Source organism: Theileria equi (assembly GCF_000342415.1).
Source record: "Theileria equi strain WA chromosome 2 map unlocalized gcontig_1105316255037, whole genome shotgun sequence".
Lineage (NCBI taxonomy): Eukaryota > Apicomplexa > Aconoidasida > Piroplasmida > Theileriidae > Theileria > Theileria equi.
Genome location: NW_004668230.1, coordinates 198948 through 224640, shown reverse-complemented (window position 1 = coordinate 224640; position 25693 = coordinate 198948). Strand labels below are relative to the sequence as shown.

General features: G+C 41.9%; 12 protein-coding genes across 12 annotated transcripts, besides 1 other annotated feature; 8 read left to right on the top strand and 4 right to left on the bottom strand.

The window, feature by feature from the left end:
- The first annotated feature begins 113 nt into the window (after positions 1–113).
- On the top strand, positions 114–1226 carry BEWA_035850 (oxidoreductase, aldo/keto reductase family member protein). Its single transcript, XM_004832944.1, has one exon. The coding sequence runs from the start codon at positions 190–192 to the stop codon at positions 1150–1152; it is 963 nt and encodes a 320-aa protein (XP_004833001.1). The 5' UTR covers positions 114–189; the 3' UTR covers positions 1153–1226.
- A 1068-nt stretch (positions 1227–2294) lies between these two features.
- BEWA_035840 (signal peptide containing protein) lies at positions 2295–3110 on the top strand (the record flags this gene model as incomplete). Its single annotated transcript, XM_004832943.1, has 1 exon — positions 2295–3110. The coding sequence occupies one exon, from the start codon at positions 2295–2297 to the stop codon at positions 3108–3110; it is 816 nt and encodes a 271-aa protein (XP_004833000.1).
- Positions 3111–4922: 1812 nt separating this feature from the next.
- BEWA_035830 (signal peptide containing protein) lies at positions 4923–5606 on the top strand (the record flags this gene model as incomplete). The annotated part of the gene is made up of 1 exon (XM_004832942.1): positions 4923–5606. One exon carries the CDS (start codon positions 4923–4925, stop codon positions 5604–5606), a length of 684 nt encoding a protein of 227 aa, XP_004832999.1.
- Positions 5607–5629: 23 nt separating this feature from the next.
- BEWA_035820 (hypothetical protein) lies at positions 5630–6082 on the top strand (the record flags this gene model as incomplete). The annotated part of the gene is made up of 1 exon (XM_004832941.1): positions 5630–6082. One exon carries the CDS (start codon positions 5630–5632, stop codon positions 6080–6082), a length of 453 nt encoding a protein of 150 aa, XP_004832998.1.
- A 745-nt stretch (positions 6083–6827) lies between these two features.
- On the top strand, positions 6828–7913 carry BEWA_035810 (hypothetical protein; the record flags this gene model as incomplete). The annotated part of the gene is made up of 1 exon (XM_004832940.1): positions 6828–7913. One exon carries the CDS (start codon positions 6828–6830, stop codon positions 7911–7913), a length of 1086 nt encoding a protein of 361 aa, XP_004832997.1.
- A 414-nt stretch (positions 7914–8327) lies between these two features.
- Positions 8328–9499, top strand: BEWA_035800 (signal peptide containing protein). Its single transcript, XM_004832939.1, has one exon. It carries the CDS (start codon positions 8395–8397, stop codon positions 9256–9258), a length of 864 nt encoding a protein of 287 aa, XP_004832996.1. The 5' UTR covers positions 8328–8394; the 3' UTR covers positions 9259–9499.
- A 963-nt stretch (positions 9500–10462) lies between these two features.
- On the top strand, positions 10463–11248 carry BEWA_035790 (hypothetical protein; the record flags this gene model as incomplete). The annotated part of the gene is made up of 1 exon (XM_004832938.1): positions 10463–11248. The coding sequence occupies one exon, from the start codon at positions 10463–10465 to the stop codon at positions 11246–11248; it is 786 nt and encodes a 261-aa protein (XP_004832995.1).
- A 505-nt stretch (positions 11249–11753) lies between these two features.
- Positions 11754–16037, bottom strand: BEWA_035780 (liver stage protein 3 like protein; the record flags this gene model as incomplete). Its single annotated transcript, XM_004832937.1, has 1 exon — positions 11754–16037. One exon carries the CDS (start codon positions 16035–16037, stop codon positions 11754–11756), a length of 4284 nt encoding a protein of 1427 aa, XP_004832994.1.
- Positions 16038–16114: 77 nt separating this feature from the next.
- BEWA_035770 (conserved hypothetical protein) lies at positions 16115–18260 on the bottom strand (the record flags this gene model as incomplete). The annotated part of the gene is made up of 2 exons (XM_004832936.1): positions 16115–16960; positions 18036–18260. The coding sequence occupies 2 exons, from the start codon at positions 18258–18260 to the stop codon at positions 16115–16117; spliced, it is 1071 nt and encodes a 356-aa protein (XP_004832993.1).
- Positions 18261–19130: 870 nt separating this feature from the next.
- On the bottom strand, positions 19131–20489 carry BEWA_035760 (signal peptide containing protein; the record flags this gene model as incomplete). The annotated part of the gene is made up of 1 exon (XM_004832935.1): positions 19131–20489. The coding sequence occupies exon 1, from the start codon at positions 20394–20396 to the stop codon at positions 19131–19133; it is 1266 nt and encodes a 421-aa protein (XP_004832992.1). The 5' UTR covers positions 20397–20489.
- A 224-nt stretch (positions 20490–20713) lies between these two features.
- Positions 20714–20734: a sequence feature (AT_rich).
- Positions 20735–21909: 1175 nt separating this feature from the next.
- Positions 21910–22669, top strand: BEWA_035750 (signal peptide containing protein). Its single transcript, XM_004832934.1, has one exon. The coding sequence runs from the start codon at positions 21976–21978 to the stop codon at positions 22516–22518; it is 543 nt and encodes a 180-aa protein (XP_004832991.1). The 5' UTR covers positions 21910–21975; the 3' UTR covers positions 22519–22669.
- Positions 22670–23036: 367 nt separating this feature from the next.
- On the bottom strand, positions 23037–25625 carry BEWA_035740 (hypothetical protein; the record flags this gene model as incomplete). The annotated part of the gene is made up of 1 exon (XM_004832933.1): positions 23037–25625. The coding sequence occupies one exon, from the start codon at positions 25623–25625 to the stop codon at positions 23037–23039; it is 2589 nt and encodes an 862-aa protein (XP_004832990.1).
- Positions 25626–25693: the final 68 nt, after the last annotated feature.

The following is a 25693-nucleotide window of genomic DNA, read 5'->3' as shown; positions in this document are numbered from 1 at the left end:
CTGTACACAGGCCCCACTGGTACCGCCGTTGGATTCACCTTTTCCGCAAGGCGTACGTGCGGTCGGGTATTATTCTTGTATGCGTTAATCCGGCGAAGAAGAGGAGGAAGACCAGATAATCTCTTTTAAACAATAACTATAAAACTCAACACAAAAACCTTTAGGCCATACTAATCACCAGCTAACGACATGGATTCAAAGGTAGGCGCCCACATTGTGCTGAATACCGGTGCAAAGATGCCTGCACTCGGTTTGGGTACCTGGAAGTCTGCTCCAGGCAAAGTTACGGAGGCTGTGAAGACAGCTATTGACCTCGGATACCGTCACATTGACTGCGCTCACGTCTACAAAAATGAACATGAGGTTGGATTGGGTATCCAAGAGAAACTCCAGGAGAAGGCTGTCAAGCGTGAGGAGCTTTTTGTCACCAGCAAGTTATGGTGTACCTATCACGAAAAGGATTTGGTCAGGGTCGCCTGCTTGCAAACACTCAAGGATCTAAAGTTGGACTACCTTGATCTCTACCTCATTCATTGGCCAACGGGATTCAAGGCTGGTCCTAACCTTTTCCCGGAGGATGCTGATGGCAAAGCCCTTGCCAGTAACACCGACTTCGTTGACACATGGGAGGCTATGGAGGAGTTGGTTGATGAAGGCTTGGTAAAGGCTATTGGAGTCTCCAACTTTAACCATGTCCAAATTAATAGGATCTTGAACAAACCAGGTTTGAAATACAAGCCAGCAGTTAATCAGGTTGAGATTCACCCATACCTTACTCAGGAGAAGTTGGTAGAATTTTGCCAGTCCAAGGGCATTGCTGTTACTGCATATAGTCCCCTAGGCTCTGGTGATAGGTCAGACGCAAAGCCCGATGATCCTTCTCTTTTGGGTGATCCCAGGATCAAGGCTATTGCAGACAAATATGGCAAGACTTCAGCTCAGGTTCTTCTACGCTTCCCACTCCAGAGAGGTTTGATTGTTATCCCCAAGTCTGTGACACCAAAACATATGGCTGATAACCTGAACGTCTTTGACTTTAAGCTCAGTGACGAAGACATGCAGACGATACTTGGCTACAACATCAACTGGAGGACTCGTAATCGTCCATACTATTCCGCCCACAAAGACTATCCTTTTAATGAACCTTTTTAGGTCTATTTTACCCAATGTGGTAATGCTTTAATTCACTGCTCAAACTGTTTGAGGATGCTAAGTAGTACACAGTATATGATCGCGCATAGGTATTTTTAGTATTGACGGAGGCAGAATTTGTCTATGGATGTTTCTTGTGCACCCATGAAGGAGTAAAGCGTGTTGATCGGTAAGAGTAAATTTGGCAGATGGTTCCAGCATCGTCAGCAGGTACTGAATATGATAGACTGAACCAGGCCAAGCATCTGGATACCACGAAGCAGAAGGAGTTAAGGTTCTCAAGCTAACAATCAAGGAGGGTACTAAGGCTACTAAACTAATGTAGAATTGACAGGAGGTATGATCTATAAGTACTTTTTGAAAAGGCAGTGGAAGGATGGTAACTAAGAGGATCAGAATAAAGAATTTGTGGGATAAAGGAGGCTATGAGTACCTGTGGGAAGTAACAAATACTCTCGAAATTTTAAGCTCTAAGAGATTGTTAGTCTGAGAATGAGCTGTTACAGATGGTACCTTCAAATTTCATATTTACAGCGGTAAAATATACACCAATAGCAGGTGGCTTCTATTTTAAAGGAAGGCTCAGGAGGGAAGGAAGTTTAATAGAATTATCATCAACAAAATCAAAGTAGTTGACTACAGCAACTCATCCGCAAGGGAATATGGATCTAGAGTACCCTCTCTACCCTTTGTAGGAAGTGGAGACTCCCTGATGTCCTCTCAAGGGTACGCCAACATTATGAATCACAGAAGGATATACAAGACTCAGCGACTATGTTGGGAGGCTCTGAAAGCATTAAATCCTGCGTGATAACTGATTATACCCATTAACCCGCTGAGAATGTGGGCTAGTTTATTTGGTTCATATTTGTCCTCTAAAATTTCAAGGCATTCCCCACTTGGAATTTGAAACAGAATATTACCTGCATGTAGTTTGGTTTACAAATGTTCTATAACAGTTATTCTCTAATAATCCATAGACCCATGCACATATGATCATTGACTCCCTACAGGGTAACTTATGCTATAACCGCAAGACTGAAGATACATCTATACTCGCTTTCAGATCGCTTCACTACTTTTTAATTCTTACTTGAATACGAGGCGAATAATTGGAATATAAGCAAGAAGGTACCATGAAAATGCTCTTCTCTCTATCGGCAATTCTGTGGACCATGTTCTTTCATCCACTTGCAATTGTTACATTCACTCCGTTAGTATGGTTAAAGCCATCTGAGGCTATAAAGGTAATAGAACTTGATCTAGCAGAGGAGCCAAACTTTGATAATTATACGTTTCTATCTCGACAAAGGGGCGCAGTGGAAACGCGAATTTACGGTATGTACCCAAAAACATTTTGCCGAGAGGTCAGAGACGGAGGTAACATTCTATGGAGACCAAATCATCCTCAAGAGCGATTCTCAACACTAATGATTCGTAAACTCTACGATACAAACGTCTTGGCCTACATGCACGTTATAATGGGAATAAGATTCTGGTACGTTCACTTTGGATACAACAACGGCAAATGGGAGGAGATTACAGAGGAGGAATATGAACGGAGAATGGAAAGAACTCTCGAAGATCGAAGGTTTTATGTTGAAAACCCAGAAAGTGATTATGTGTTCCGAGTTAGCAAGTACAAGCCTTATGGAATCCCAGCGAATATCTACATGCCAACCTTTAGGTACAAGATTAAAGAAGTTTGGAGTTACGACAGGATCGTATGGAAGGCACAAGGGAATGAAATTTGTACCTTTGTAGCATTACATGGAAATAGAGGGGCAATAAGACTTATGCATATGTTCATAAAGTACGATTCTAGCTACAAGATAATCTTTTTCCAATGGAGATTTGGTAAATGGCAAGAGATGGATAAGAATGGTTTTTACAAATTGCTGAATCTGTATGACTTTAGTGAAGAACTTGCGAATAGAACCGGAAGACAGTTTAGATGAAATGATAATGAAAAGGTATGAGCAAAATGGACGACCGTAGGCTTTAGCCAAGGGGACTTCAGAAGAGTATCGTACGGAACAACTACAATGGCTATGCCCCCAGGAACGAATAACTGGAGTCTATCGAATAGAGGATTGCTTGCTGGTTCAAATTTTATAACCTTCTCTAGCAAATGTGTAGAGTATTTTAAAATGTAGTCTATACACTTCCTCTCCATTGTATGCCTGGCAGAGTTTAGGGACCTGGGCCTTGGCTCGTGCATGCCAAGCGCCTTGCTAAAATTTCAGACGTTTGGAGTAAAATGGAAGGAATTCACTGGGCAACTTTCAGGAGAAGTTGTCAACCAGAATGGTATGGGAGTACCGTTACCAAGATCTCCACTATTACCATTCTTCCTGGGACAATAGTAGTAGGCAGACCCATCCTCCATTAGAAGCTTAACTAGCAATCAGGCCTTCTCGTTGGACAGGTAGACACACCACTCATTCATATTGCATTCCATTGTGCTCCAAATGTGTCCGGACTTCAACCGGCCCGTAACTAGACCTGTGAATCCACTCATTGATAAACCAACACATCCCTAGATACCTTATTCTACGGACATGACCGGTCACTAACGATCAATCGCCCAAAACTCCAGAGAAGAAACCTGTACAAATGCTCTCAAAATACCAAGGTCAGTTGACAACCCTCTCGGCTCACCTAATCTCGTTTCCAGGCACCATGTCCAGTCGTTCTCCCATTCATTTATCTATATGACTTTCAAAGCGTCAGAAGAGTCCACACCTCACGCCAACAAGGAAGAAGAAAAGAAGAAACTGAAGAGGAAGAGATCCCCATTGACCACTTTGCTCCCTTTGCCAGGAGCTCTGAACGACGCCAGTTTTCCATAATTTTGTATAATACGGGGATTTAGTTGATATAGATGTGATTTTAAAGTTTGAGAGTCCAGGAGCAAATCGCAAACATTCGTTCCGCTCTAACTGAGGAGCTGGACCCTTTGATAGATACGCACATTTGACATTTCAGTCGAGAGTAGAGGTAGGTGATGATCTATGGACGAAGGGAATGAAGAATTATGGATGACAGGTCCCCGAATAATGAGGGACTGAGCGAATGTGATGAGCTCTTTCAGGCATATTTGTGGTCTATACACTTGTAGTATAACTGAATGAGTATGTCAAAGCTGTACTAGTGACTGGAGAGTCCATAGGGTCTCACAGCCACTAGTACCTAAAGATTCCGTTCCCACTCAAGAGGTTGCTACTCAACACCTTGCCATTGGTACGGTCCTCAGATGGAGACTGGGACAAGTCCTCCACCTCATGATAAAACCTATATCTACCAGAAAGTCTGCTTTACTCGTGTGCCATGCATTGTAATCGCCAAGAAGACTCATTCCTCCATCCTATTCATCTCAAGGATACACCAATTTACAGCAAAGTTTTCCGCTCGGATAATCGACAATAAGATCACTTACATTTCGCAGAGAGCAGGAATAAAAACTCGACAGCCAATTCCCAGTAACTCTGGTTTCAACGATTATCGCATTGGTCTCTTTAACTAGACCAATCCCATTTTGTATCTTCAGCGTAGGTTCTTCTTACTCTTATTTTCCATATCCATATTCTGGACTGGCCATTGCCTCATGGGAATGGTAGTGAAGTGCAGTTTATATTCATGTGGATGGGGATGCCTGTAGGATTCATTCATCATCTTTAATCATTGCAACTACCAGCCTGCCCACTATATTCTGACGACTAACAATTCATTCAGGAAAATGGCAGTATCGAGGCTGAAATAGCGCACACATGCTGGTGGTTATATTCCTCCTTTGGTACATTGTCGCATTTCATGGTGCAGAGTTCACTCAACCACAAAATAACAGGACTTTAGAGAATCATACGGCCAACTTAAAGAGAGGACTAGGGAATCCACCGGGAGCTTTAGGCTCTCTAGACTGCAGTCTAGATGAGCACCTTGCAGTGTCTTCATTCACATGCGAGGGAGTAGAGTACAAGAGATTTAATATAGAGAATTGCAAGCGTGTGCTATACGAGACCAAAAAGATATTAGAGGTAGAGGAACTGGGAATCGCCTTGACATCTTTAGTAAATGGGAAAAGGTACATTGACATATTCGTCAAGGAAGAGGCTACAGATACAGCTTGCAAGAGCTTTAATGCGGACAACATCACTGTACACATTCATACCATAAGAGATGAGAACTCATCCAACGAGTCTCTCTGCGAACATCTCTGGGTGGAGGATGAACGTAGTGCATTCATAGAAGCTCCTCCGGAAGAATTCAGAGACGCAATTTCAGATTTAATTACGCTTGACATTTCAAAACATGACGACTCCGTCCAAGTCTTTACGAGAACACTCCTACAGGTAAAAAGACATTTTTACTTGGTTTTTCATCCGGCGGAAATATTTCAGTTCAAGCTGTACAAGAATTTCACAAGCATGCAGAGGAGGGAGCAAGACTGGTAGACGGCCTAATTGGTACGTCTGCAATGTTCAGCTTAGAGTCCCGCCTGAGGAATATAGACATCTATTTCATATTCCAATTTCTGAAAAGAGCTGCATCATCTCGTCCAGAATCCATGAATAAGTACGAAGGCAATAAAAACTATGGTGCCTCCTTTGAGGTTTTCATGAGGTACGTGGATCCGTTCTTTTATCCACACAGACTGACTTACAAAACAGTCTATTCCTTATTAACCGCCTGTATCGAGGTTAATAAAGATGAGAATATGGTCCACTATCCAAAGGACCTGCCAACCCTTTTAATTCACTCAAAGTGGGATAGGACATGTGATATCAAGGGGCCAAAGGATATTTGTAGCAAGATTGGAAAATCTTGCAAACTTGTAGATTTAAATAGTACATGTCACTACTTGCTGGTAGCACAGATTTCTTTTAATGCAGCGCGACATATTATGGCATGGTTGTCAGAACATGGCTGAAATATAGGCCCTCACTTATACGCCATGTTGGCACATTTTTCAATAGTCTTAATTTGTTAGTTTCAACTTTATTTGTGTATCTTTCTTTTCGTGGAATCTAGTCGAGTTATACCGGATGGATTTTGGTATCATGCTGAACGACCTTTTAATCCTAAAGGATGTTTATTCCACCAGATTTACTCTATATCAGATATGAAATATTTATACATTAGTCTAGTGATAGTTTACTGACGCTCTACATGTCACACAGTCGACCACTCTGATCTGCATGCAGGTTGAGTGGATGGACATTCAATCATTCTCATGGACTGTACTTATGATATATTCGAGACTATATTCTCTGCAACTATTGGCATTGTTGTAAATGCTGTAGATGGCTTGGCTGTAAAGCTTTAAATGACAACTTTGGTTATTTGACTACAGAACCCATGGGGATTATTCCGGCATTTTTTAGTATAAATAAAGGGCTTTAAGAATTATTAAAAGATTAAGAATAATATAACCTACTGTCACATCGCAATAAACCTCGGCAATTACCGAAATTACGCACTAGTCCACAACACTTGTAAATGGACTAAAGTCAAAGCCTTTAACCAAAACAATTTCCAGAATATTCTTAGGATATATTCTCATCTTTTACACGAATAATACCCTGAATTCACATTTTTACAAGTCAAAAGGTAAAATCTTGAAAAACAAAACACCTTGGAGAGGTACAAATTTTTCGTAACAAGGACATGAAAATATGATTAACGGAGCAATAGAGAGTATTTCGATAGACATTTCAAAAAAACCAAAAGAGGTCTGTGTGGAACGGCGCACTTGCCCGCAATATCCGCAGGTTGTCAAGGTAATTCCAGAGTCCAGTTGGTACAAAAAGTACGCCATTATCTTTCCGGAAAATACACTTGGACTAGATGGAAAAGTTACAGAGTATAGGACAATCACACATAGGGGAATAAAGCAGATGGGACTCCCGGAAGACCTCAGAGGTTACAAGGAACTCAACGTCTACTACCGGTGCTACGACAAGCTCAACCAAATGCCAATCGCACTGGAATTTATAAGGAGAGATGAAGACCCAGGAGGACTTTATGTGGAAACAGAAGAGGCATTGTTTGGCGTTGAAGGAGCCTCAGCAGGTCTTGCGACTTCCGGGAACGTCCCAACTATATGCATGCAGACGAATGGCACCTCTTCAACGCCCTTTCAAAACGGGCAAACAGTAAATAGACGGGAAACTCTCTATGTCAATTGTGGCTTTGGGAGTAACACCTGGGAGGAACAGCCAAAGAGACCAAGACTCTTGAAAATGTACGACCTACTTATTGGAAATTTGGTGACGTTCCGCAACGTTGTTGCGGTCGATCTCGACGTAAATGGCGGGAATTACTCGCACTTTTCCATTGAGGGAGGCCCAGACTTTATGCTCCAGACCCCAACCGTCTTTGTCAAACTCTGCCTTACGATGCTCAAGGGCTACATCAAATGCAGTCACTCGTTCATTGAGCCATTCAGAATACTCTGTACGATTCTAAACAACTCCTTTGTCCACTTCAAAGAGTCCCTGATGGACGATTTGTACAGACAGGTTAATGTGTACTATGAAAGTGCTCCCGTTTCCGAGCCTAGGATTGACGTTTTGGAGTTTGTTTCTCTGGAAGGAAATAGGAGGTACTATAGACTGGACGGAGGCGAATGGGTACCGTGCGAATTCACCAGGAAGTGGATCAACTGGGGGATCGACCAGACCACCGGGGAAGACCTGCAGAATGAGGATCAGTGCCAAGATGTCACCGAGACCGAGAGGAAGAAGCAAAGGATTGCATAATGGGTCGCGAGGGCTCTGAATGTGTACCATACAGACCAGTAAACTGCGAAGCAGAGCCTCCCTAGTCTGTGTACCAACGGCACCTATCAACGTCAATATTATGGACCGAGTAAAGATATTTGCTACATGGTGTACTCGTACGATTCTGGTGCCTGCGTAGAACCACCATCTTTGGAAGTGAGGAAGAATGTGTAACGGAAGGTCATGGCCATTCGAGTCGCCTCGTTTGCCCATTGGTTCAAAAATCGGATGCTACAATAGACCTAAAGGCAAAGTTAATGCCATTTCCATATAGATGAAACTTCTTCTTGCTCCAAATTCCTTCATTTTGCCCCTCTTTGTTCTTCTTCTTTCTACACACTTGGCCTTCATGGGGTCTGCATGGCCTACGTCAAGGTTCTCTTCCGGAGCATTGAAAACGACTTGGCATGTTTCACGAGGTCGATTTAAAGATTTTTACACGCTTGGGTGGGTAAACGAAATGTACGCTCCAATTTTGCTCTACACACTTTACACACTCTTCTTCCTCCTGCAGCCATGCAAGTGCGTAGGATACTATGAAGATGGATCTGGAAGTTTCCTAGAGTATGAGTATGCCATATCTGGAGTCTATGGATCCGAAGAAGGTTCAGGGGTTGATGCTCCAGGGCCCGAAAACTCCGAGGAGATTCCGGTTGATACTGAAGCCCTAAAGTTTTTTAAATACACCTTCAACGACAATCCAATGATGCTAATCGTTCCACAGGCCGGAAGGTTAGTCGTGGAACTCGTAAGTGAACAGGAAGAAGAGATTTGGAAGGGCGGATATGAAGAGACCCTCAAGTACGCCAGAGCCTATCTTGGCCATAATGAGGAACCAGAGCTCATACTTGTGGTATCAGAAACTCCATCTGGAAGGTCGCAAAAGTACCTTGAACTCAAAGGCAGAGAGTGGGTATTTTGCATCAATCATGATGCCAAGATCCAAAGCCTCAAGGTGGCTACCAAGCACCGGGGCGACTTTTCTATGAATCTGCAAGACTTGGAGGCTACAGAGCACTGCACAATCTTCCAAACTCCATTCTTGGGCATTGAATCCCGCTTCTACCTTCCCGAACCAGGCTATCATGCCACCGAGGTCAAGGACGGTGACCAGGTCCTCTGGGAAGGTTTTGGGAGTGACAAGTGCTCATTTTCCACAATTTACTTTAGTAACGGCTTACCACATTTGTTACACATTAAGGTGACGTCCGTTTTGAAAAACGACTTCTACTGTGCCAAGGAAAATGGAGTTTGGAAGATTGTTCCAGAGGGAGAATTTAGGACAATGATAAGCGAATTGAGGTCACAGGGTACCGAATCGTGAGGAATTGACTCGAGAAGTGCTTCATAGACGCCGCCTATGGACACTCATTCATCCTGTGGATGGATAGACCGATCAATAATGCAGTATACTCCACATACAGAGGATGTAGAGATTGTTAAAACCTGCCAAAGAGCACTTTTTAAAACCATGACATGACCAATACTCCAAAGAAGAGGAATAATTTAAACTTGGAGAACGTAGTCTCACTGGCAGTTTAGCATATAGAGGACCAATAAAGGCCTCGTTATAAATTTATACGACAAATGCATGCACCATAACAAGGTCCCACAACTTTCAGTTTTAATACTCAAGAGTTGAAATGGCACTTAGACTTTGTGTTTCCGTATTCGGAGGATCATTTCTCGACAAAGTCCTTCTTTTGGCGTCCGTAGCAATCTCCTTTGCAGACGCTTACTTCGTTACAGCCATAATTCGCTACTTCAAGGAAGATGAGCAGGATATAGCCACTATGCTCCACAAGTTTCATGCGATTGACTAGGCTTTCTGTTCCCTCAGGTGTGGCCATTGATTCCTTTTATTTAGCGAGAAAACGGGCATAGGTAACCAGACATAGGCTCTATTTCCGAGGCATGGCACTATTACAAATTTTTTAGGTTATAAGAGGTAATTAATGGTCACCTGGAAGGTTTACAGGAGGAAGGGCTGAAACGGGCGTCCCTGGCAAGTTATACTGGCAACGTCTCATCACCTGGCCGGTTTATATGTGTCTAGATATAATCATTCACGCTTTAATACATGAGTGGATTGTGTATATGATGACTATGCGGAACAAGGTCTATGTCTACACTTGGCTGCGATCCAGTGATGTATAGTGGACAATATTGGAATTGGAGCACACATGAGAGATATAACCAGTTTTTTAGGATGTTACTGATCTCTACAATAGATAGGAGTCTGTTGAGCACAAAATGCTCGGAGAAAAGGAAAAATAACGGAGATTTGAGATCCTACACATTCCTCTTCTTCCAGAGATTTTCTCAATTATTCTCCCTCTACCTTTATCTACTCTTTGTTTGCTCTATATGAGTTACAGGTTGGACAAAATGCTCTCTGGAGTTTTATCTACCTTGTTATCTAGCCGCCCTTATGTGAGCTTCCTGGGACAACCTCTCTAGGGTCCTCCAGGTGTGTTCATTCCTAACATCGGAATCTCTATACGAGTACTAGTGCCTATTTGGATGAGATGGTTCAAGGTGTTGAGCTTCTTGAGCGGGAACTTGATAACCTCAACTGTTATAGTAATGACGCAGTTACTCTAGACCTTACCAAGGATGCATACGGGGAAAATGGACAGCTTCCTTGTTGCAAGGAGCATAAAAACCATAGCAAGGTCTCTGTTGAGCCAGTGTCAGTTAATCATGCACATCACGACCACCACCATGTGGGTTCAGAGAATCTTACAGTCAAAAAGTACTCCATTGATGGTGGAAGTCTGGCAGCTATAAAGCTTGCCGGTGAAAAGAAAAAGAATAGGAAGCGTATAAAGTTTGATAATGGACCAAAATTTCCTATTACTGGCCCAGTTGAGATCTCTGCATTATACTCTGGTAACAATAAGGAACCCGTCTTGATTTATGTCGGAAAGAATGGAAACCAAAATCCTACAGGTTGGTACAGGAGTGGTAGTTCTAACACATGGACAAGAGCTACTGGACTAGATAGTGTAACACCAGAAAATATTACCGAATGCGCCAACTGGAATAATCTTGTAAAGGAACTTAAGTATAGTGACAGTGACTTGCAAGAATGTAAAGAAGCTAAACAAGATAAACAACAAGAAGCACAACGTTCTGGAAGTGAAGAATCTGAAGGACAAGGATATAAAGCTGATGCTGGTGGCAAAGAAGCTAAAAAGGATGAACCTGTTGAGAGTGTTGTTGGTAGTAGAGAAAATGGTCTAGGAGAACCTGGTCAAGGTGTTGATACTAGTGCTAGTAATTATGAAGACTCTGCTACTGTGCATGAATAAATGTGTAACATATGAATTACAAATTAGTCTATGTGACTAGCCAGGAACACATGGATCGAGTCAGTATGTAAAAGGCCCATAAAATGACATTTGGGTGAGCAAATTATTAAAATGATTAAAAACGTGCAACATGAGCACATGAGGATAGACAATGATAGCAACTTATTCGGCAGCAACCATGAATTCTTTTGGGAACTCGCTCTCCTCTACAGGCTTCAACTCTGAGTCTCCAAGGAAGAAGAGATGCTTTGCACCAGTCTTGCTGACTACCACAATGTGGACTGCCTTTTTATCCTTGCCATCATGTACGGAGACATGCAATATGCTCTACCAGTGGTTGTAGCAGAGCTAATACTCTATCTCCATCTGTACAAATGTACACGACCATATAATAAAACTTTGGAGAACTTGATGCATCTGAACAATTATACGTTAATCATTTGGGAAAGGTCGCATTATGACCCTCTAACCTACCGCCACTCCAGGGGCCATTGACTCATACCAGTTAATCCAATGGATTGGACTGCCTCGCACGTGTCCACAAATCTCCACTCGTCGTGTTTGGTTGACTTGTACCCCCTAAAGTGCTAACAGTCGACTGGCCAAACTGCGGAAATGCGTTCATTGTAGAGCTTCCAAACCCAAATGGGCCACCTCCAAACTGTTGATTTTGGCTTGAAGATGTGCCAAGAAGACCTTGTACACTTGAAAAATTCAGTCCCTCGGCTTTAAAGTTTCCACTGGTAAACCCGGACATGCCAGTAAAGGATCCGGTTGGTGGCTGCGCGGATTTTGAAGCAGCAATGTCAGCAAAACTCGTGTTACTTGCAAATGTTGAGAATATGCTAGTTCCAGCGCCAGAAGATCCCAAGTTTGAGCCCATCAAAACATCACTTTGTTGTCCAAATATGTATGTAACAGGGGCGCTAAACATGGAACTTCCAAATGTGCTTGGCTGAGACTCTGCAGGTCTGTCTGTACCAAAGATGGACCCTGTGGTATTGAACATTGAAGAGCTGAAGATGGAAGAACCTGCCGTGCCACTTGTATTTCCAGAACCACTGGTAAAATCAAGACTTTGCCCACCGTCCAACCCGCTAGATGGAGTGTTTATAGTAGTAGGAACAGCATCCATTGCGTCTTGGCCGTCCATCATGCTCTCCCGATTGCTTTCAAGAGGATCAGTGGCATCATTGGTTGGTGTGGATATCTGGAGAGAGACATCAGGTGTTTGTGATGATTCATTTAGACTGGTTTGATTGCTCGAGTCTAGAGGCGATGCTTCCTGTTCTAGCACAACAGGTTCGGGTTTGGGCCCTTCAACTTTAGGCTCAACATTAATAGAAAGAGGTTTATCTTCAGGAGAAGTAACAGGAGGGCTACTAGCATCTGGAACATTTTTAGCCCCAAAGCTAGAGAATGAAAAGAGAGTGTCCTTTGGCTTGTCAAGAGTGGCGGAAAGAGTACGCTCGAGAGGTGATTCACTGTCAACATTGCTCTTGTTAGCATTACTCTTCATTTCCTGATACTTGTTAAACTTTGGAGAATGCTCCTTTTCCAGCTTTAGATTTTCTAGTGAGATTGAGACATCTCTGGTACTAATCTCTTCGATGGCATCCAGGAGCTCTTCAAACTTTACTCTTGCATCACTAGCCGCAGATTTCACATTTCTTTCGAGAGTTTCACAAGTGGTTCCACCTGGAACAATGGGTAAGCTTGTGACTTGCAGGCTGGATAAGGGTAGTAGTGACCCTTTTTGTGTGTCACGTGAACCTTTAATCTTTTTGAAAATGAGATCCAGCTCAATTTCATCAACCTGTTTTTCGTACCTTTCCAGCTTATCTTGTAGCTCCATAAGGGACCCATAAACTCCCTCGATAACATCTTCAGCTTCCTTGATGGAAAAGTCTGAAAAGTCCACAGAACAACTAGCAGGGGCAGCTGCAATATCTTTGGCATTTTTGAGAAGCATCTTGTGCTCCAAAGGGAGTTCCACAGATGGTGCAGGTTTTAAAGTACATTCAAACGTATTTATACTATCCATCATCTCCTTTTGCATTTTCTCTAGCTTCTTTACTTCGCCTTCCCACTTTAATATAATGTCGTCCATAATATCCATTTTTTGTTCAATATTATCGTTCAAGTCAAGCGTAGGTACATCTGTATCACAAACATTAGAAACCTTTGCTTCAAATGCATCAAGTGTATTTGAGAATGCCTCAAAGAGCTTTATTGCCTCGAGTTTTATTTCGCTTTCTCCATCAAGATTCCAAATTCGTCTAATACCTTCGTCATAAAGCTTCTCTATGATTTCTTCATTTGAAAGCCTTTCAGATCTATCCGTTTCAGCGTCGTTTTCTGCAAAACTATGAATTGTGACAGTAACAGGGATCGATGTAGATGAAGGTTCCGGTTCATTTGTAGCACCGCTAGTAGCTTCTGGACTAGTTAATCCAACAAAAGGTTTTGGTGGAACTACTTTGTGTAAGGAAAGGTGTATATCCTCTATCGAGACCACCGATGTAACATCAGCATGAGATGCATCACTAGCGGATCCTCTATCAATACCCATTGTCTCATCCAATATTTGAACTTCACCCTGTCTACTCCAGACATCTGCACAGTGCATTGAAATCACACCATCCATTTGTGCAAGTAAAAATACCGGTGGATCAACCAACAACGGAGTATCTGCACAGGCGTTCTTCCTGTATAGAGTTTCTCTAAAATGTACCGAAAATGAGAGACCTCTAGTACCCATTTCACCGTCTGTACTTTCCAGACAGTAACCTTCCTGCATCATTAAAACTTTCCAATCGCCACCAGTAAGTTTTTCATTCTTTGATATAATCACAACTTGGGTAGAGTTTCCGGACCAAACCATCAGTGTTTCCCATGACGGAATCCACAACGACTCTATACGAGAACTAATGTGATGCGGATCAATAATGTCAAGTAGATAAAGCTCGTTGTAGGCATAAGATAGTGTAGTGGTGCTTTTGGAATCTTCAAATTTTATAATACAAATTAGAGTATCCTGGGAGTTTAAGACCATGGATACAGCGGCAAAGTTTTCTGGCAAGAGACTACATCCTACTACTATGGCAGATTCTAAGTCTGAAGGATTTAAATCATCCGGCAGTTTTATTCGGGAATATTCAATACTGCCTGTCTTAAAACTTTCTTCATTTATACACGCGATTGATGGAGGATTTGAAATACAAGATGCGATGTACCCCTCATACTCGGGGGATATGACCTCAGATTTTGTCGGTATTGTGAGTACCGGTGCGATACGAGTAGAGCGAGATGAATGTGTATGCGATTCCTTATTACCCTGTTCCAGAAGTTTAGAAGCGGTAAAAAATGAGCTCTGTGAGACATGATCGTCGCCATTATTTTTTTCAGAAAATAGGCCACTAAAATTCTCTGCAAGATTCCCTATAGATCCATTTTTTTGAGTCTCGTCTAGTCCCTTCCAGGCTCCAAAGTTTCCAATCAGATCTAAATTTTCCTCCAAAAGCTTGAATCCCGAAAAACTTTCATAATTATTAGCAGATAAATTCGTAAAAAATTGGTGGGATGGATCGTCTACAACCTCTGGTACTATTACAGATGACTCAACATTATCCTTTTCATCTTCGCTATATCCCTTGTCAGACCCACGATCTGTAGTAGGTTCCTGGTGGACATTATCTTTAGACTCGCGTACGGATATAGTTGCTTCTGGATCATCTATGGATGATACCTCAGAGTCTAGGCTTCCTTGGGAATTTGAGGCCAAAAGTCTATCGAGCGACTCCCGATAATCCAAGGTATACATGTGTCTCGCCAACTTAGAGCGAGCATGTTGATCTGTAGTGGTTTGTTCTGCAGCTGTAGAAGTAAGGTTATTGTCTTGTACATGCTCTATGGTGAGACTTGTGTCTTCTACAGGAGGCGTATACTCTTTAATGTCCGAAGGCATTGTTGGTTCTATAGTTTTTACATCAAGTTCTTGAGTAACAGACGCCTCTGTTCCAATAGTTAGAGTAGATAACACATCATCAGAGACATTCAGAGTGTCAAGTTGTCCATCCTCATTTTCATGCTCTTGTCCAAAATCGTCTGTATGTAATGTCACATCCACTTGTGGGCTGATACACTCTGCCTCTTTGTCCTTTTCAATGGAATATTCCGACCCACTATACACATTTACATCATGATACTGATCATTATCGTCGGAAGCATCAAAAGTTGTAGCTTCAGCTCTAGCACTAGAATCAGAACCACCATTCGTATCACCATTAGCATCATCTTCAACCTGTGCATTCTGAGATACTAAATGTGAATCATCCTCCTCCGGAACATTTTCGTCATCATCAACTCTATGTAGCATGATTCCATTTTCATCTATGCAGACAATAGAGTCATTTAGCCACTGAAAATCAACAAGTTTGCGATCCCATTTCCTCACAATCATCCATTTTATAAAATCATAGAGTATAAGACAAGAGTCACCTTGGATAGCCAAAAGGTCACCCTTTATGCGCAGTCTCTTTATTTCAAATGGGACGTTAATGTGTTTGACGGGGTGCACAGAGGGAGTTCCCTGAGAATCTAAAAGGGATGATAGGAACTTCGAACACTTGTAAACCTCAACCGTTTTTGATGCAATGAACAATAGATCATGGTCATTTGAAACTTGTATGACACTTCCAGAATTCTTCCAGTCGATACCTGTGTTGGAATTCGGGCCATGCTGAAATTTAAGTCCGTCACAGTCATCTACTGACTCTATATACGCCATTTTGCACCTGTATCATTAATTCTGATCCGTCATATATTCTATAAATGCACCCTTTCCAGGGTAGTCGCTGAATACATCTAATGAGAAGATCCTGCTATGAGTTTCGCAAGCTCAACACTTTCACGAATTGTAGCAGATAAATCACCCTTTCCTTCACTCTTGAACCAACCAGAGGAAAATACTCTTTTGTTATCAATATATTTTTCAAGTTCCTTGGCTATTTCGTTATGTGTATATCCAATGCACTTTATCAGTAAATCACATGGAATACTTGTAAAATGCACCGTTTCTCTCTTTTTCACATCCAATCTCGCAACTTGTCCCTCTTCTTCGTGTATTTTTTCAGCTGTAGTTGAAAAATGAAATTGCAAAATCTTGTTCTTTTCGGATCCCCAATTCCCTTGCATAGACTTGTAAATATCACCTTTCCGTTGTAGGATCCTGTTTGTACTATCCTGGATATTTACAGAGGGATCTACAACCGAAAGTAGGGACGGAGAGTTTAAAAGGTGTCTAAGTTCAGAATTTGTAAATTTGCTATAAATCCAGTCTCTTCTGCCCAAGACATTGACCTTGCAGATGTTTGCAGCAGATATATCATTAATAAGAGTCTTTGGTGTGTCTAAAAGGGACTCTTCTGGAGCGAGAAGGATTCTAGATACATCCAATGCTACGTTTCCGTTTCCAATAACACAAGCTGTTGTAGGTCTACCAAGGGTAGCTAGACGATTAAAATACCTCTTTACACTTCCAGAGGTGTCTATATATTTATATCCGTTGTACCAGCGAATGAAATCCAAAGAGTCAAAAACACCTAGGGTGTCATCTCCAGGTATTTTTAGAGAAACAGGGGATTCGGCACCGCACGATATCACACAAAAATTGTAATCTTTTAAAAGAGTTGGAATTTGAATATCCTTGCCCTGAATATATGTATTAAAAGTGCGGAATGTGTATGAACATGAAAGTATGATGGAGTGTTGGAGTTCAAAGTGCCAACAGAGGATATCCAGATATTGACCATATACCAAGATTAGTGAGACCAGCAGCAAGAAGTCCAGTAGAACGTTCAGCTTGACCATCTTCAGCATGTTCTTCAGGAGCAGCTTCACCAGCAGGTTCAGTGACAGGAGGAGTACCAGTAGGAACAGATAGTCCAGCAGGAAGAACAGTAGTAGAAGCTTCAGAATGAGTAATTTCAATTTGAGGAGTAATATCTGGGTTATGTGAGACAGCAGAAAGTTCTTTATGGGTAGTATGAGCACCTTCTTGACTAGATAAGGATTGAGGATCAGTGCATGTTGAATAGTTTTTACATCCAGTAGTATTTAGTACTTTCAGAAGTTGTTCAAAGTTGTAACCCCTACAGTCTTTAATGTTCTCTGGTGTTACATCTTGGAGTTTATCCTTGACCTTTATCCACCTCTCACTGGAGGTAGTTCCCTTATACCAGCCTGTAACCCCTGAGCCTCCACCAGTTGGTTCTTCTCCACCACCATTAGGAGTAACAAGATATTTTAGTCTCTCACCATCTATGGCATCTTTCAGACCTTTTTCTTTGGGGCCTTCTTTAGCTTCATTCTAACCAACAACAGTAGGAATAACAAGATCAGATTCTTTTTCATCCTTTTCGGCAGCTTTACCATTTTTACCAGGTGAACCAGGGGCGACAGACTCATGATCGGTACCTAGATTATCTTCCTCTTCTTTCTCTCTTTTCTAAGGGCTCAGTTGTGCAGTTTCTCGTTTTTGTTCTGGTTCTGGAGGTGGTTTAGACTTTGGAGGTTCATAACAGGTTGGTAAATTATCAGAACCACGCTCTCTTACTATCCTCCAAGACTCACTCCTAAACATCCATACTTCTTCTAGAGACTCCCTACGGTAGTCCAGTACTCCTTCCGTTGCACTCCAGTAATGACCTTAATCCTACTAGAAGGAAGAGCTCCCGTTGGTAGCCATAGAGCTCACTACTCCATAGTTCGCATTCATTCAACTCACCACTGTGACATTGTAAAAGAAGCGGAAATCGTCTTGTACGAGTTTCTGCCCGGTTTGTCGGAGGCTTTGTCGGTCAGGGGCGACGCCAAACTTGAGTAGACCTAGTGGTTGGTCTAGTTTTTCAAAAAAGTCAATCTTTACGCCCTGGATGTACCTCTTTAGTGCTTTAGCCACGTATAAACCTGAAGGACCCGCTCCAACTATGCAAACTCTAGTTGGCATCATACATTGTGCTTCCTGTCGACTTCAAATTCGCCCTTTCGGCCTTCTTCTCACCTGTCCCAATCCCTTGGGTCGTTTTTTTACCGCGGGATCCGAGTGAAGGGGGAAAAGTGGGAAAACGAGGAAAATGGCGAGAATTTTCCTCAAACGCGCAGATTCTACCGTTGGTCAACTCGCTCGTCGTTTGCGCGAGTTTATCGGCGTTTTAAATGTCCTGGAAATTCACAGAGAGATTAAAGTGAAAATTTTAAGTGAAGTAGAGGGCAGAGAAATGTGTACCCGTCAAGGGATAACCAAATGAAGCACCGTCGTCAGATGGAATGAACTAGCGTATGAAATATAGACACATTTGTACCTTATATGGTGATTATGGTCATCAACTGTGGTTTATAATAGATAAGGGACTCCCTAGAAAAGGATGGATGAGTACAGACCGGAAAGAACCTATGGAAGACAGGGGTACCTAGAATGGCCTATAGAGAGGAAGGGTACATGGAAGACTCTCTGGGAATCTGTCTAGTATGTGCTTTGGGTACAGGTCACAGGGGTGTCTCTAAATACATGAATACTGGAGCTCAATAGAGACTATACATTGGGTACCACGGCTTTAATAGCAACTGGAGGAGTAGACTACAGGATAGGCAAGATTTTGACTTTAGAGAGGTTAACACTAAAGCCTATGATCGGATAGCTCACTATGTTCGCCATATACCTTTATAACAAAACGAGTAACGTTGTATACCAGGAGTTAAGGTTGTAGGCTCCACAGTACTACCTACTGGAAGATTTGTACTGCATTATTGATCGGTCTATCCATCCACAGGATGAACGAGTGATCCTTGAACTATCATTCTATTGTACAATTAAAGCGTCTTACTGCGATTTATTGGGTCTAGGAGTGGTCTTAGAGGGGGAAGCAGGATTGGGAGACCCTTGAGAAGCTTTGGGCTGAGTAACTTGAACCCTTTTCCATTTACCACCTTCCTTCCTAAACAATATATCTTCTTTCTTGGCCGTTTGAATTTCTAATCTCAATGTTTCTTTATTGCCTACAATATTTTGTGCCCATGTACAAGTTTTCTCATTCTTTCCAGCTCTCCAAACAGTATATTCACCATCCACTACTTTAGTTACTGCGACGTTTCTGAGATTAAAACTGTGATCAATATCTCCAGAACCATAAGGTGTACAATGGTATATGCCTAAATCTGTATCCTCCCTCTTTGAAATGTCTAGAGTTTCTCCAGGCTTGCACCTTTCCTTTAGAGCAGTCAACTTATTTTTATGGTCACCCTCTTTATCATCCTTCCACTGGTCTCCATCTCTATATACGTAGACTCTGGATTCACCGCCAGCACTCTTTGTCTTTATAACAGCAAGTAATGGAGTACCACAATCCATATAAAACAATACTGAAGAGCACGGCTTCTTATCTTCCCAGACTACTTTACTGTCGAATGTGAGCTTAGTAGCCTTAGCACCCTTCTTGGGTGTAAGTTTGAGAACCTTGACATTGTCCTCAAAAGAGTCCAGGGCATTAAAGAGAGTAGGGTCTACTTTGGAGCCGAATTGACTTGTATATTTCACGGCTCCTCCAATCATTGTCGTTACCCCGTCATTAAACGGTTCTTCATCTACTTCATTCCATGCTCCACCAGCCTTCTCACAGAATTTAGCTGTCAAGTCATTACCACCCATTATAGTTATGTAAAGGAATGAAGAATCACCTTTCGTGTAAGACCTAGCGAAGCAACACTTTTCATTTCCAGTGGCTGTCCACATACTCACTCCTCCATCCATAACAGAAGTAATCTTGGAAGTATCCTTTGGATAATACTCCTTCTTCTCCACTTCATTCCTACTAGCCTTGACAATGTCTACTTTAGACTCATCTGGACTGGCAAGATCCAAAACGTCTGCCTTTCCAGATGAGGCTGTTACAGGTTTAGCAGCTTGTCCTTGTTGAGTAGGTGTAGAAGGATTAGCCTGAGTTTGCCCTGGTGGACCCTGCGTATTAGGTTGAACGGGCTTCACTGGATCTTGCTGAGCTACTGCTCCCTTTAGTCCTTTACCATCATCACCTCCACCGTGGCAGAGTCCTACTAGGCACACCGTCCATAGTACTGCTAGAATCTTCATTTTGTAGACTCCTTATCTCTCAAAATAGAACCGAGTCTTGGTACAAGCAGTAGTTGTTTATACCAGAGAGAAATAGTGGGTGCTATCTAAAAGAAGAAAGTGCCCAGAAGTCTTAAAACAATAGACAACAGCAAGCATGCACCTGTGCCGTCTTACTAGAGGATCACGAAATAGGCGCAACAATAGAAGACTAAACAAACAAAGGAGTCTTAGAATGAGGTGTTGCAAACGGGCCCTGTCTATTCGGAATACGGAAGGTGGTGGGGGCGTTGTCGGCTTCGAAGGAAGAGATGATTCCCTTTAGTACCAGAGCATTCATTTATAAATAAATTAAAATACCCCAAGTTTATGCTGTTCTGCTTTACTCTTGCAGATCAAACAGCGTCTTCAGGAGTCCAAAGAGTTACTCATTCCTCTGGTAGAGGCTTCCTTCTATACCTCTTCTTTTTCGATCGTGAGTTACCGAATCAAAGGTGGTACGTAGTTCTCTAGTTTGCATGTAAGCTCTGATTTTTATGGGCACCGCTATTTTCTCTAGGTGCTTCGCGTGGTATTTTGTAACCAATCCATCCCAAGAATATACTATTGGAACGGTGCATGCTGGCATATTATGGATGCCTCCACTTCATTTGGCAGCCTCTCATATCTCCTGTTAATGGGATCTAGTGGACAGTTTACTCCTCATTCCTCAGTGTAGACATTCTTCCTTATCTCCTCCATTACCATTCCAGTCTATTCTTCGATATCCTGACGTCCGTCTTGAAGAGTCTCTGTTTCCATAAATAATCATTACTCTCTCCTGCAGTATCTATCCGTACAGTCTTCCTCTTTGTCCATACTCTAGAACATGTAGTAAATGTTCTCGTCGTATTCTAGTCCCAGTATTGAGCTTCTCCATTCCTAGTCCGTCTATGAAACCTTAAGGATGTGAGCTACTTAAACATGCATCTTGAAATGATGAATAATACTGGAACACTGAACTCCTGAGTAGAGAATGGAGGGGTATCTTCAACTTGTAGCCAATGATATGGTATATAATGGTGTGAACGACAGGTAAGATCACAAGATGACAGATGGGAGATCAGGGACTTCAGGAAGTTGTAATGTCCTCTCCATAACCTAGCTTCACAGTAAAGCCGTATAATCGGCACTAACAAATTACACTACCCTAAATGTATATCCTACATGGACTCCGTACCCTTGTATACTCCACAACCTCTCATTCTCCTTAATAACTCATTTAAACGGAGAGACAAAGGATGAGTTGGTGACTATAGTATCAGTAAAGGAAGAAGGGGAACAACTGGGTACATTGGTAGGATGTATCTTCCGATCCATTCCTAGCCTATTCCTTCAACCATGTCTGTGAGTCTGGAGGATTAATACTAGGGACATTATTGTGACTACTAACCCACAAGCATGAGAGTCTCAAGGTAGTAGTCGATTATCAGGAGGAATAAATGTCTACGTGAGCCGTTATTTATCCCCACTGTTCTCCGCATTCCTGAGTTCCATTCCAATTATTCCTACTTGATACCAAGACTATAGCTGTTAGATTAACATACTGATATTCTACAAGATGAAGGTCTTCTCAGTACTGTTTACAGTGTCTCTGGTTGGACTTTGCCACGGTGGAGGTGATGACGGTAAGGGGGCATTAAAGAGAGCAGTAGGTGGCAAACAACCTACTCCTAATCCTGCTCAACCCACTCCTCAGAAGTTACCACGGGCAAATGGACAGTCGGCTGCTCAGCCTGGTCAAAAGGCAACTCCATCTACTCAACAAGGACAAGGTGATGATACTCTGGATCTTGCTCATCCTGATATGACAAAGGTGAATTTGGTAACAGATTGTAAGAATGGAATAAAGACAAAGAGATATACTCCAACGGGTGCTTCCAAAGTAACCTCTGTTGTAGATGGTGATAAGGAACTATGGAAGAAAGCTGAAGATTATCAAAAGTTCCTATCTGCAACATTGTCATCCAAGGGTAATTCCTCATTACTTTTAATTTCTACCAATGCTGGTATAAAACACTTTAAGAAGGATAGTACTAGTTGGACTTCATCGAATGAGAAAGACTATGAAGAGAAACTAAGGGAAATGAGGTACACTGACTAACCAGTCTCCTACTTCCCTCTCTCAAGCTTTTTAATAGTGACTCCTTGTAGTTGTACCAAGTCATCCATATGGTCTATAATGCAATACCCACGGTATCTTCTTTATATTCCACTAAAGTGTACATTCTCAATTAATGGTAGTCTTTTACATGTCTATGTTCCTTATGAGACTCCGCAAATCACCCATTATTCATGCATGAACGGATGACAAATAAGAGAAGAATACCATGCACCGCTTGAAGAGTAAGAAGAATGAGGAAGAGAGTATCTTTGGACTCCTGAGAATGAAAAACCATAGTGTTTCCATGGGTACATAATCCATGTAGGACATCGACATAAGGCAGTCTAATTTGTTGGTTCCTTTGCATTTACATGACACATTTTGTACTACAAAAACCATTATACCCACAAAATGTGTCATGTAAATGCAAAAATAACAACTTTGAAATTTGTGATATTAACATCACAGATGTGCTGCATTTACCTGCGTTGAAATTACTAGTCATAAGACAACACCCACTACGTTTTTATAGCAATGGCAGCCTTTACAATTGACCATAAATGAGTCCATCCCATCATCCGTGTGTCCTTTTCCAAAAAGGCCAAATTTGGATCTATGTCTTGTGTGTTCCTAGAGTGTGTATATTCGCAAGGTGACTCTTTATCAGCCGCCTGTTTGCCATCGGATGATTCCTTAAAGTCATGTGCCTCTGAATCCGTGCTATGCTTTACGAGAACATCAGTCACAACTGGATCTACAAGTACAGAGTGCCTGTATAGTCCTCCAAGTGTAAAGTACTTGCAGCTTCTTCCTAGTAGCTCTAACGAATCATCAAAGTCACGCTTTGGCTCAAAACCAGAATCCGATTTTTCTGGAGCTAATTCACCACTCTTATCTTCCCTATTCTTTTCATCTGCCACCTTTATGGGCATGCAAATTTCAAATGTAAACTTGGGCAGGTGTTCCTGTTTCTTTGGCTTTTCTTCCTCGACTGACATCGTCCTGATCATCTCCACACATTCTGCAATTTCCGAAGGATTTAGACTATAGTCTGTGATGCAGGATACGGATTCTCCCTCCGAATCTGCCGCAGTGATATCAATGGTTTCCACAGATTTAGTCTCTATACTTGTGGCATTCAGAGTGGCAGATTCGTTGTCAGATTCCCCCTGCTCATCAACTTTGTCATCTGCAGGCTTGTCCTCGTCCTGGTCATCTTTTTTCAAGGATTCATTATCGGCGGATATAGTAGTGTCTACGTTATGAAGATCTGTTACAGCGCTGTCAGAAGTGGGTGAGAGTACTTCCCCCTTAGGAGTTTGAGATTCTACAGGTTTATCAGCAGGCTGTGCATTCGCTTGAGTTTGTCCTTGTTGAGCAGCCTTGTCATTTCCCCTTGGTTCATTAGGTTTTGGGGCTTTAGCGTCCTCCTCAGTTGTCACCGGCACTGTAGATTGCACATCTTCGACCTCAGGAGCCCCTTGTGATCTATCTAACTCCTCAGGATTATCCAGAGAGTCTTCGTCTTTTATCTCGTCATCGGGATGTTCTTGAGCAGGTTCCGTTGGTGTATTCTGCTCATCTTTGGTTTCTGGTGTACCCTCCAATTCTGGAACATCTTTATCTAAAGGTTCGGTTTTAATGACTTCTGTTTGCGGCACCTCTGGCTCTGTTTCAATAACCTTGACATGTATATCCTCCTTTTCTACAAGTTCATCTTCATTCACCTTTATACCGTATACAATTTTATACAAAAATGCAAGACATCTGTAGCACCTAATTCTACCATCATTGCGGTCTAAAAGAGCACTAGATGCCAAGTCTGAGACATCTTTCCTTTCCATCTGTACACTCTCTTTCTTCTTTTGCTTTGAGATTTTTGAGTCCTTTTTGGATGGTGCAGATGTTGTTGCTTCCGCATCTTGTGAATGAGCTAATCTGGATTCTATGTGATAAATTGCATCCAATAAAAACTTTCTAAATACACGTTTATATTCTACATTTATATTCTGCATTGCAAACTCCATAGTGATCTCGGCAGCCTTTGCAATATTTTCCAGTGTGTTTGCACTCCCTAGTGCTACAAGCTGCTTTGCTAAGATGTAGCACCTGAATTGAAATGGAGAGACCCGAGTCGTAGGAAGCGAGACCCTGAATTTGGTATAAAAGTGGAACATGTCCTCTGAAATGTCTCCTCCAGCAGGGTGAATTCCCATTAAGGTGCGATCACTATATGGCCAACTTAGAGATGAGTCTGCGGTATTAACATTTCCTCCACTCTTATCATGTGCCATTTTCCCCGCATCTATTATTGCAAGATTACCCTTTAATTTTTTGTCAATGTCCAGCTTCATTTCCTTTAATTGTAAAAGTTTTCCAGAGAGCAATTCAGAGTAGCCATGAACGCAATCATTAATCAACCCGCACTTTAGATATAAATATAACAGATTCTCCTTCAAATTCGCCATCTTTAGGTGATGAGACAATTCCGCAGTTTCCCTCCTGATATATATAGGTTTTTGATCATACTTTTCCAGGTTTTGCATCATTTCTGAGAATCTGTCCTCGATTGCATCCTTTAGAGACCACTCCATGATCCATTTTATGTCGTCCCAATCCTTGTAGAGAGAGATTGTGGATTTCGGTTCTTCTTCAGACGCTTTTGGGATATTTATTGGTGCTTCTAAGGGTGACTTCCCCTTTTCAGGCCGTAGACATTTTAAATTCACCATTGGAGCCAGTAAGAGTCGAGTAGATCGGTGTCCCATATTAGACAGTTTCCTTTTAATTTTATCAATTGTCTTATAGTTAATCTTCTGTTCCTCTACTAACTCCCTCTTGCACAAACCATATATTATTAACCATTCCTTTGTCTTTTTTTCTCTTATCCAAGCCTTTATATCATCCTTGATCTCCTTGTAAACATCTGAATGCATAGGAGGGATGATGTAAAGATGAAGGTACGGGTGTTCAGAGAAAAAATGCAAAGTACTCATTCTACCACATTCTTCAAGCTGTTTTGAGCTGATGTATAGACACGATACTTGACCCTCCACCGATTTTTTATCCAGTCTAAAGTCCAGAGAAAGGGGAAGTAGAGATTTCATTGATGGCTCAATCTCCGACCATATAGAGAATGGATCTATAAATTAGTATGTCGTGTATATAAATGTTA

Bases quoted from the DNA above. Each gene is read 5' to 3' on its own strand.
- BEWA_035750 (XM_004832934.1), top strand. From the start codon at position 21,976: ATGAAGGTCTTCTCAGTACTGTTTACAGTGTCTCTGGTTGGACTTTGC.
- BEWA_035800 (XM_004832939.1), top strand. From the start codon at position 8,395: ATGTACGCTCCAATTTTGCTCTACACACTTTACACACTCTTCTTCCTC.
- BEWA_035850 (XM_004832944.1), top strand. From the start codon at position 190: ATGGATTCAAAGGTAGGCGCCCACATTGTGCTGAATACCGGTGCAAAG.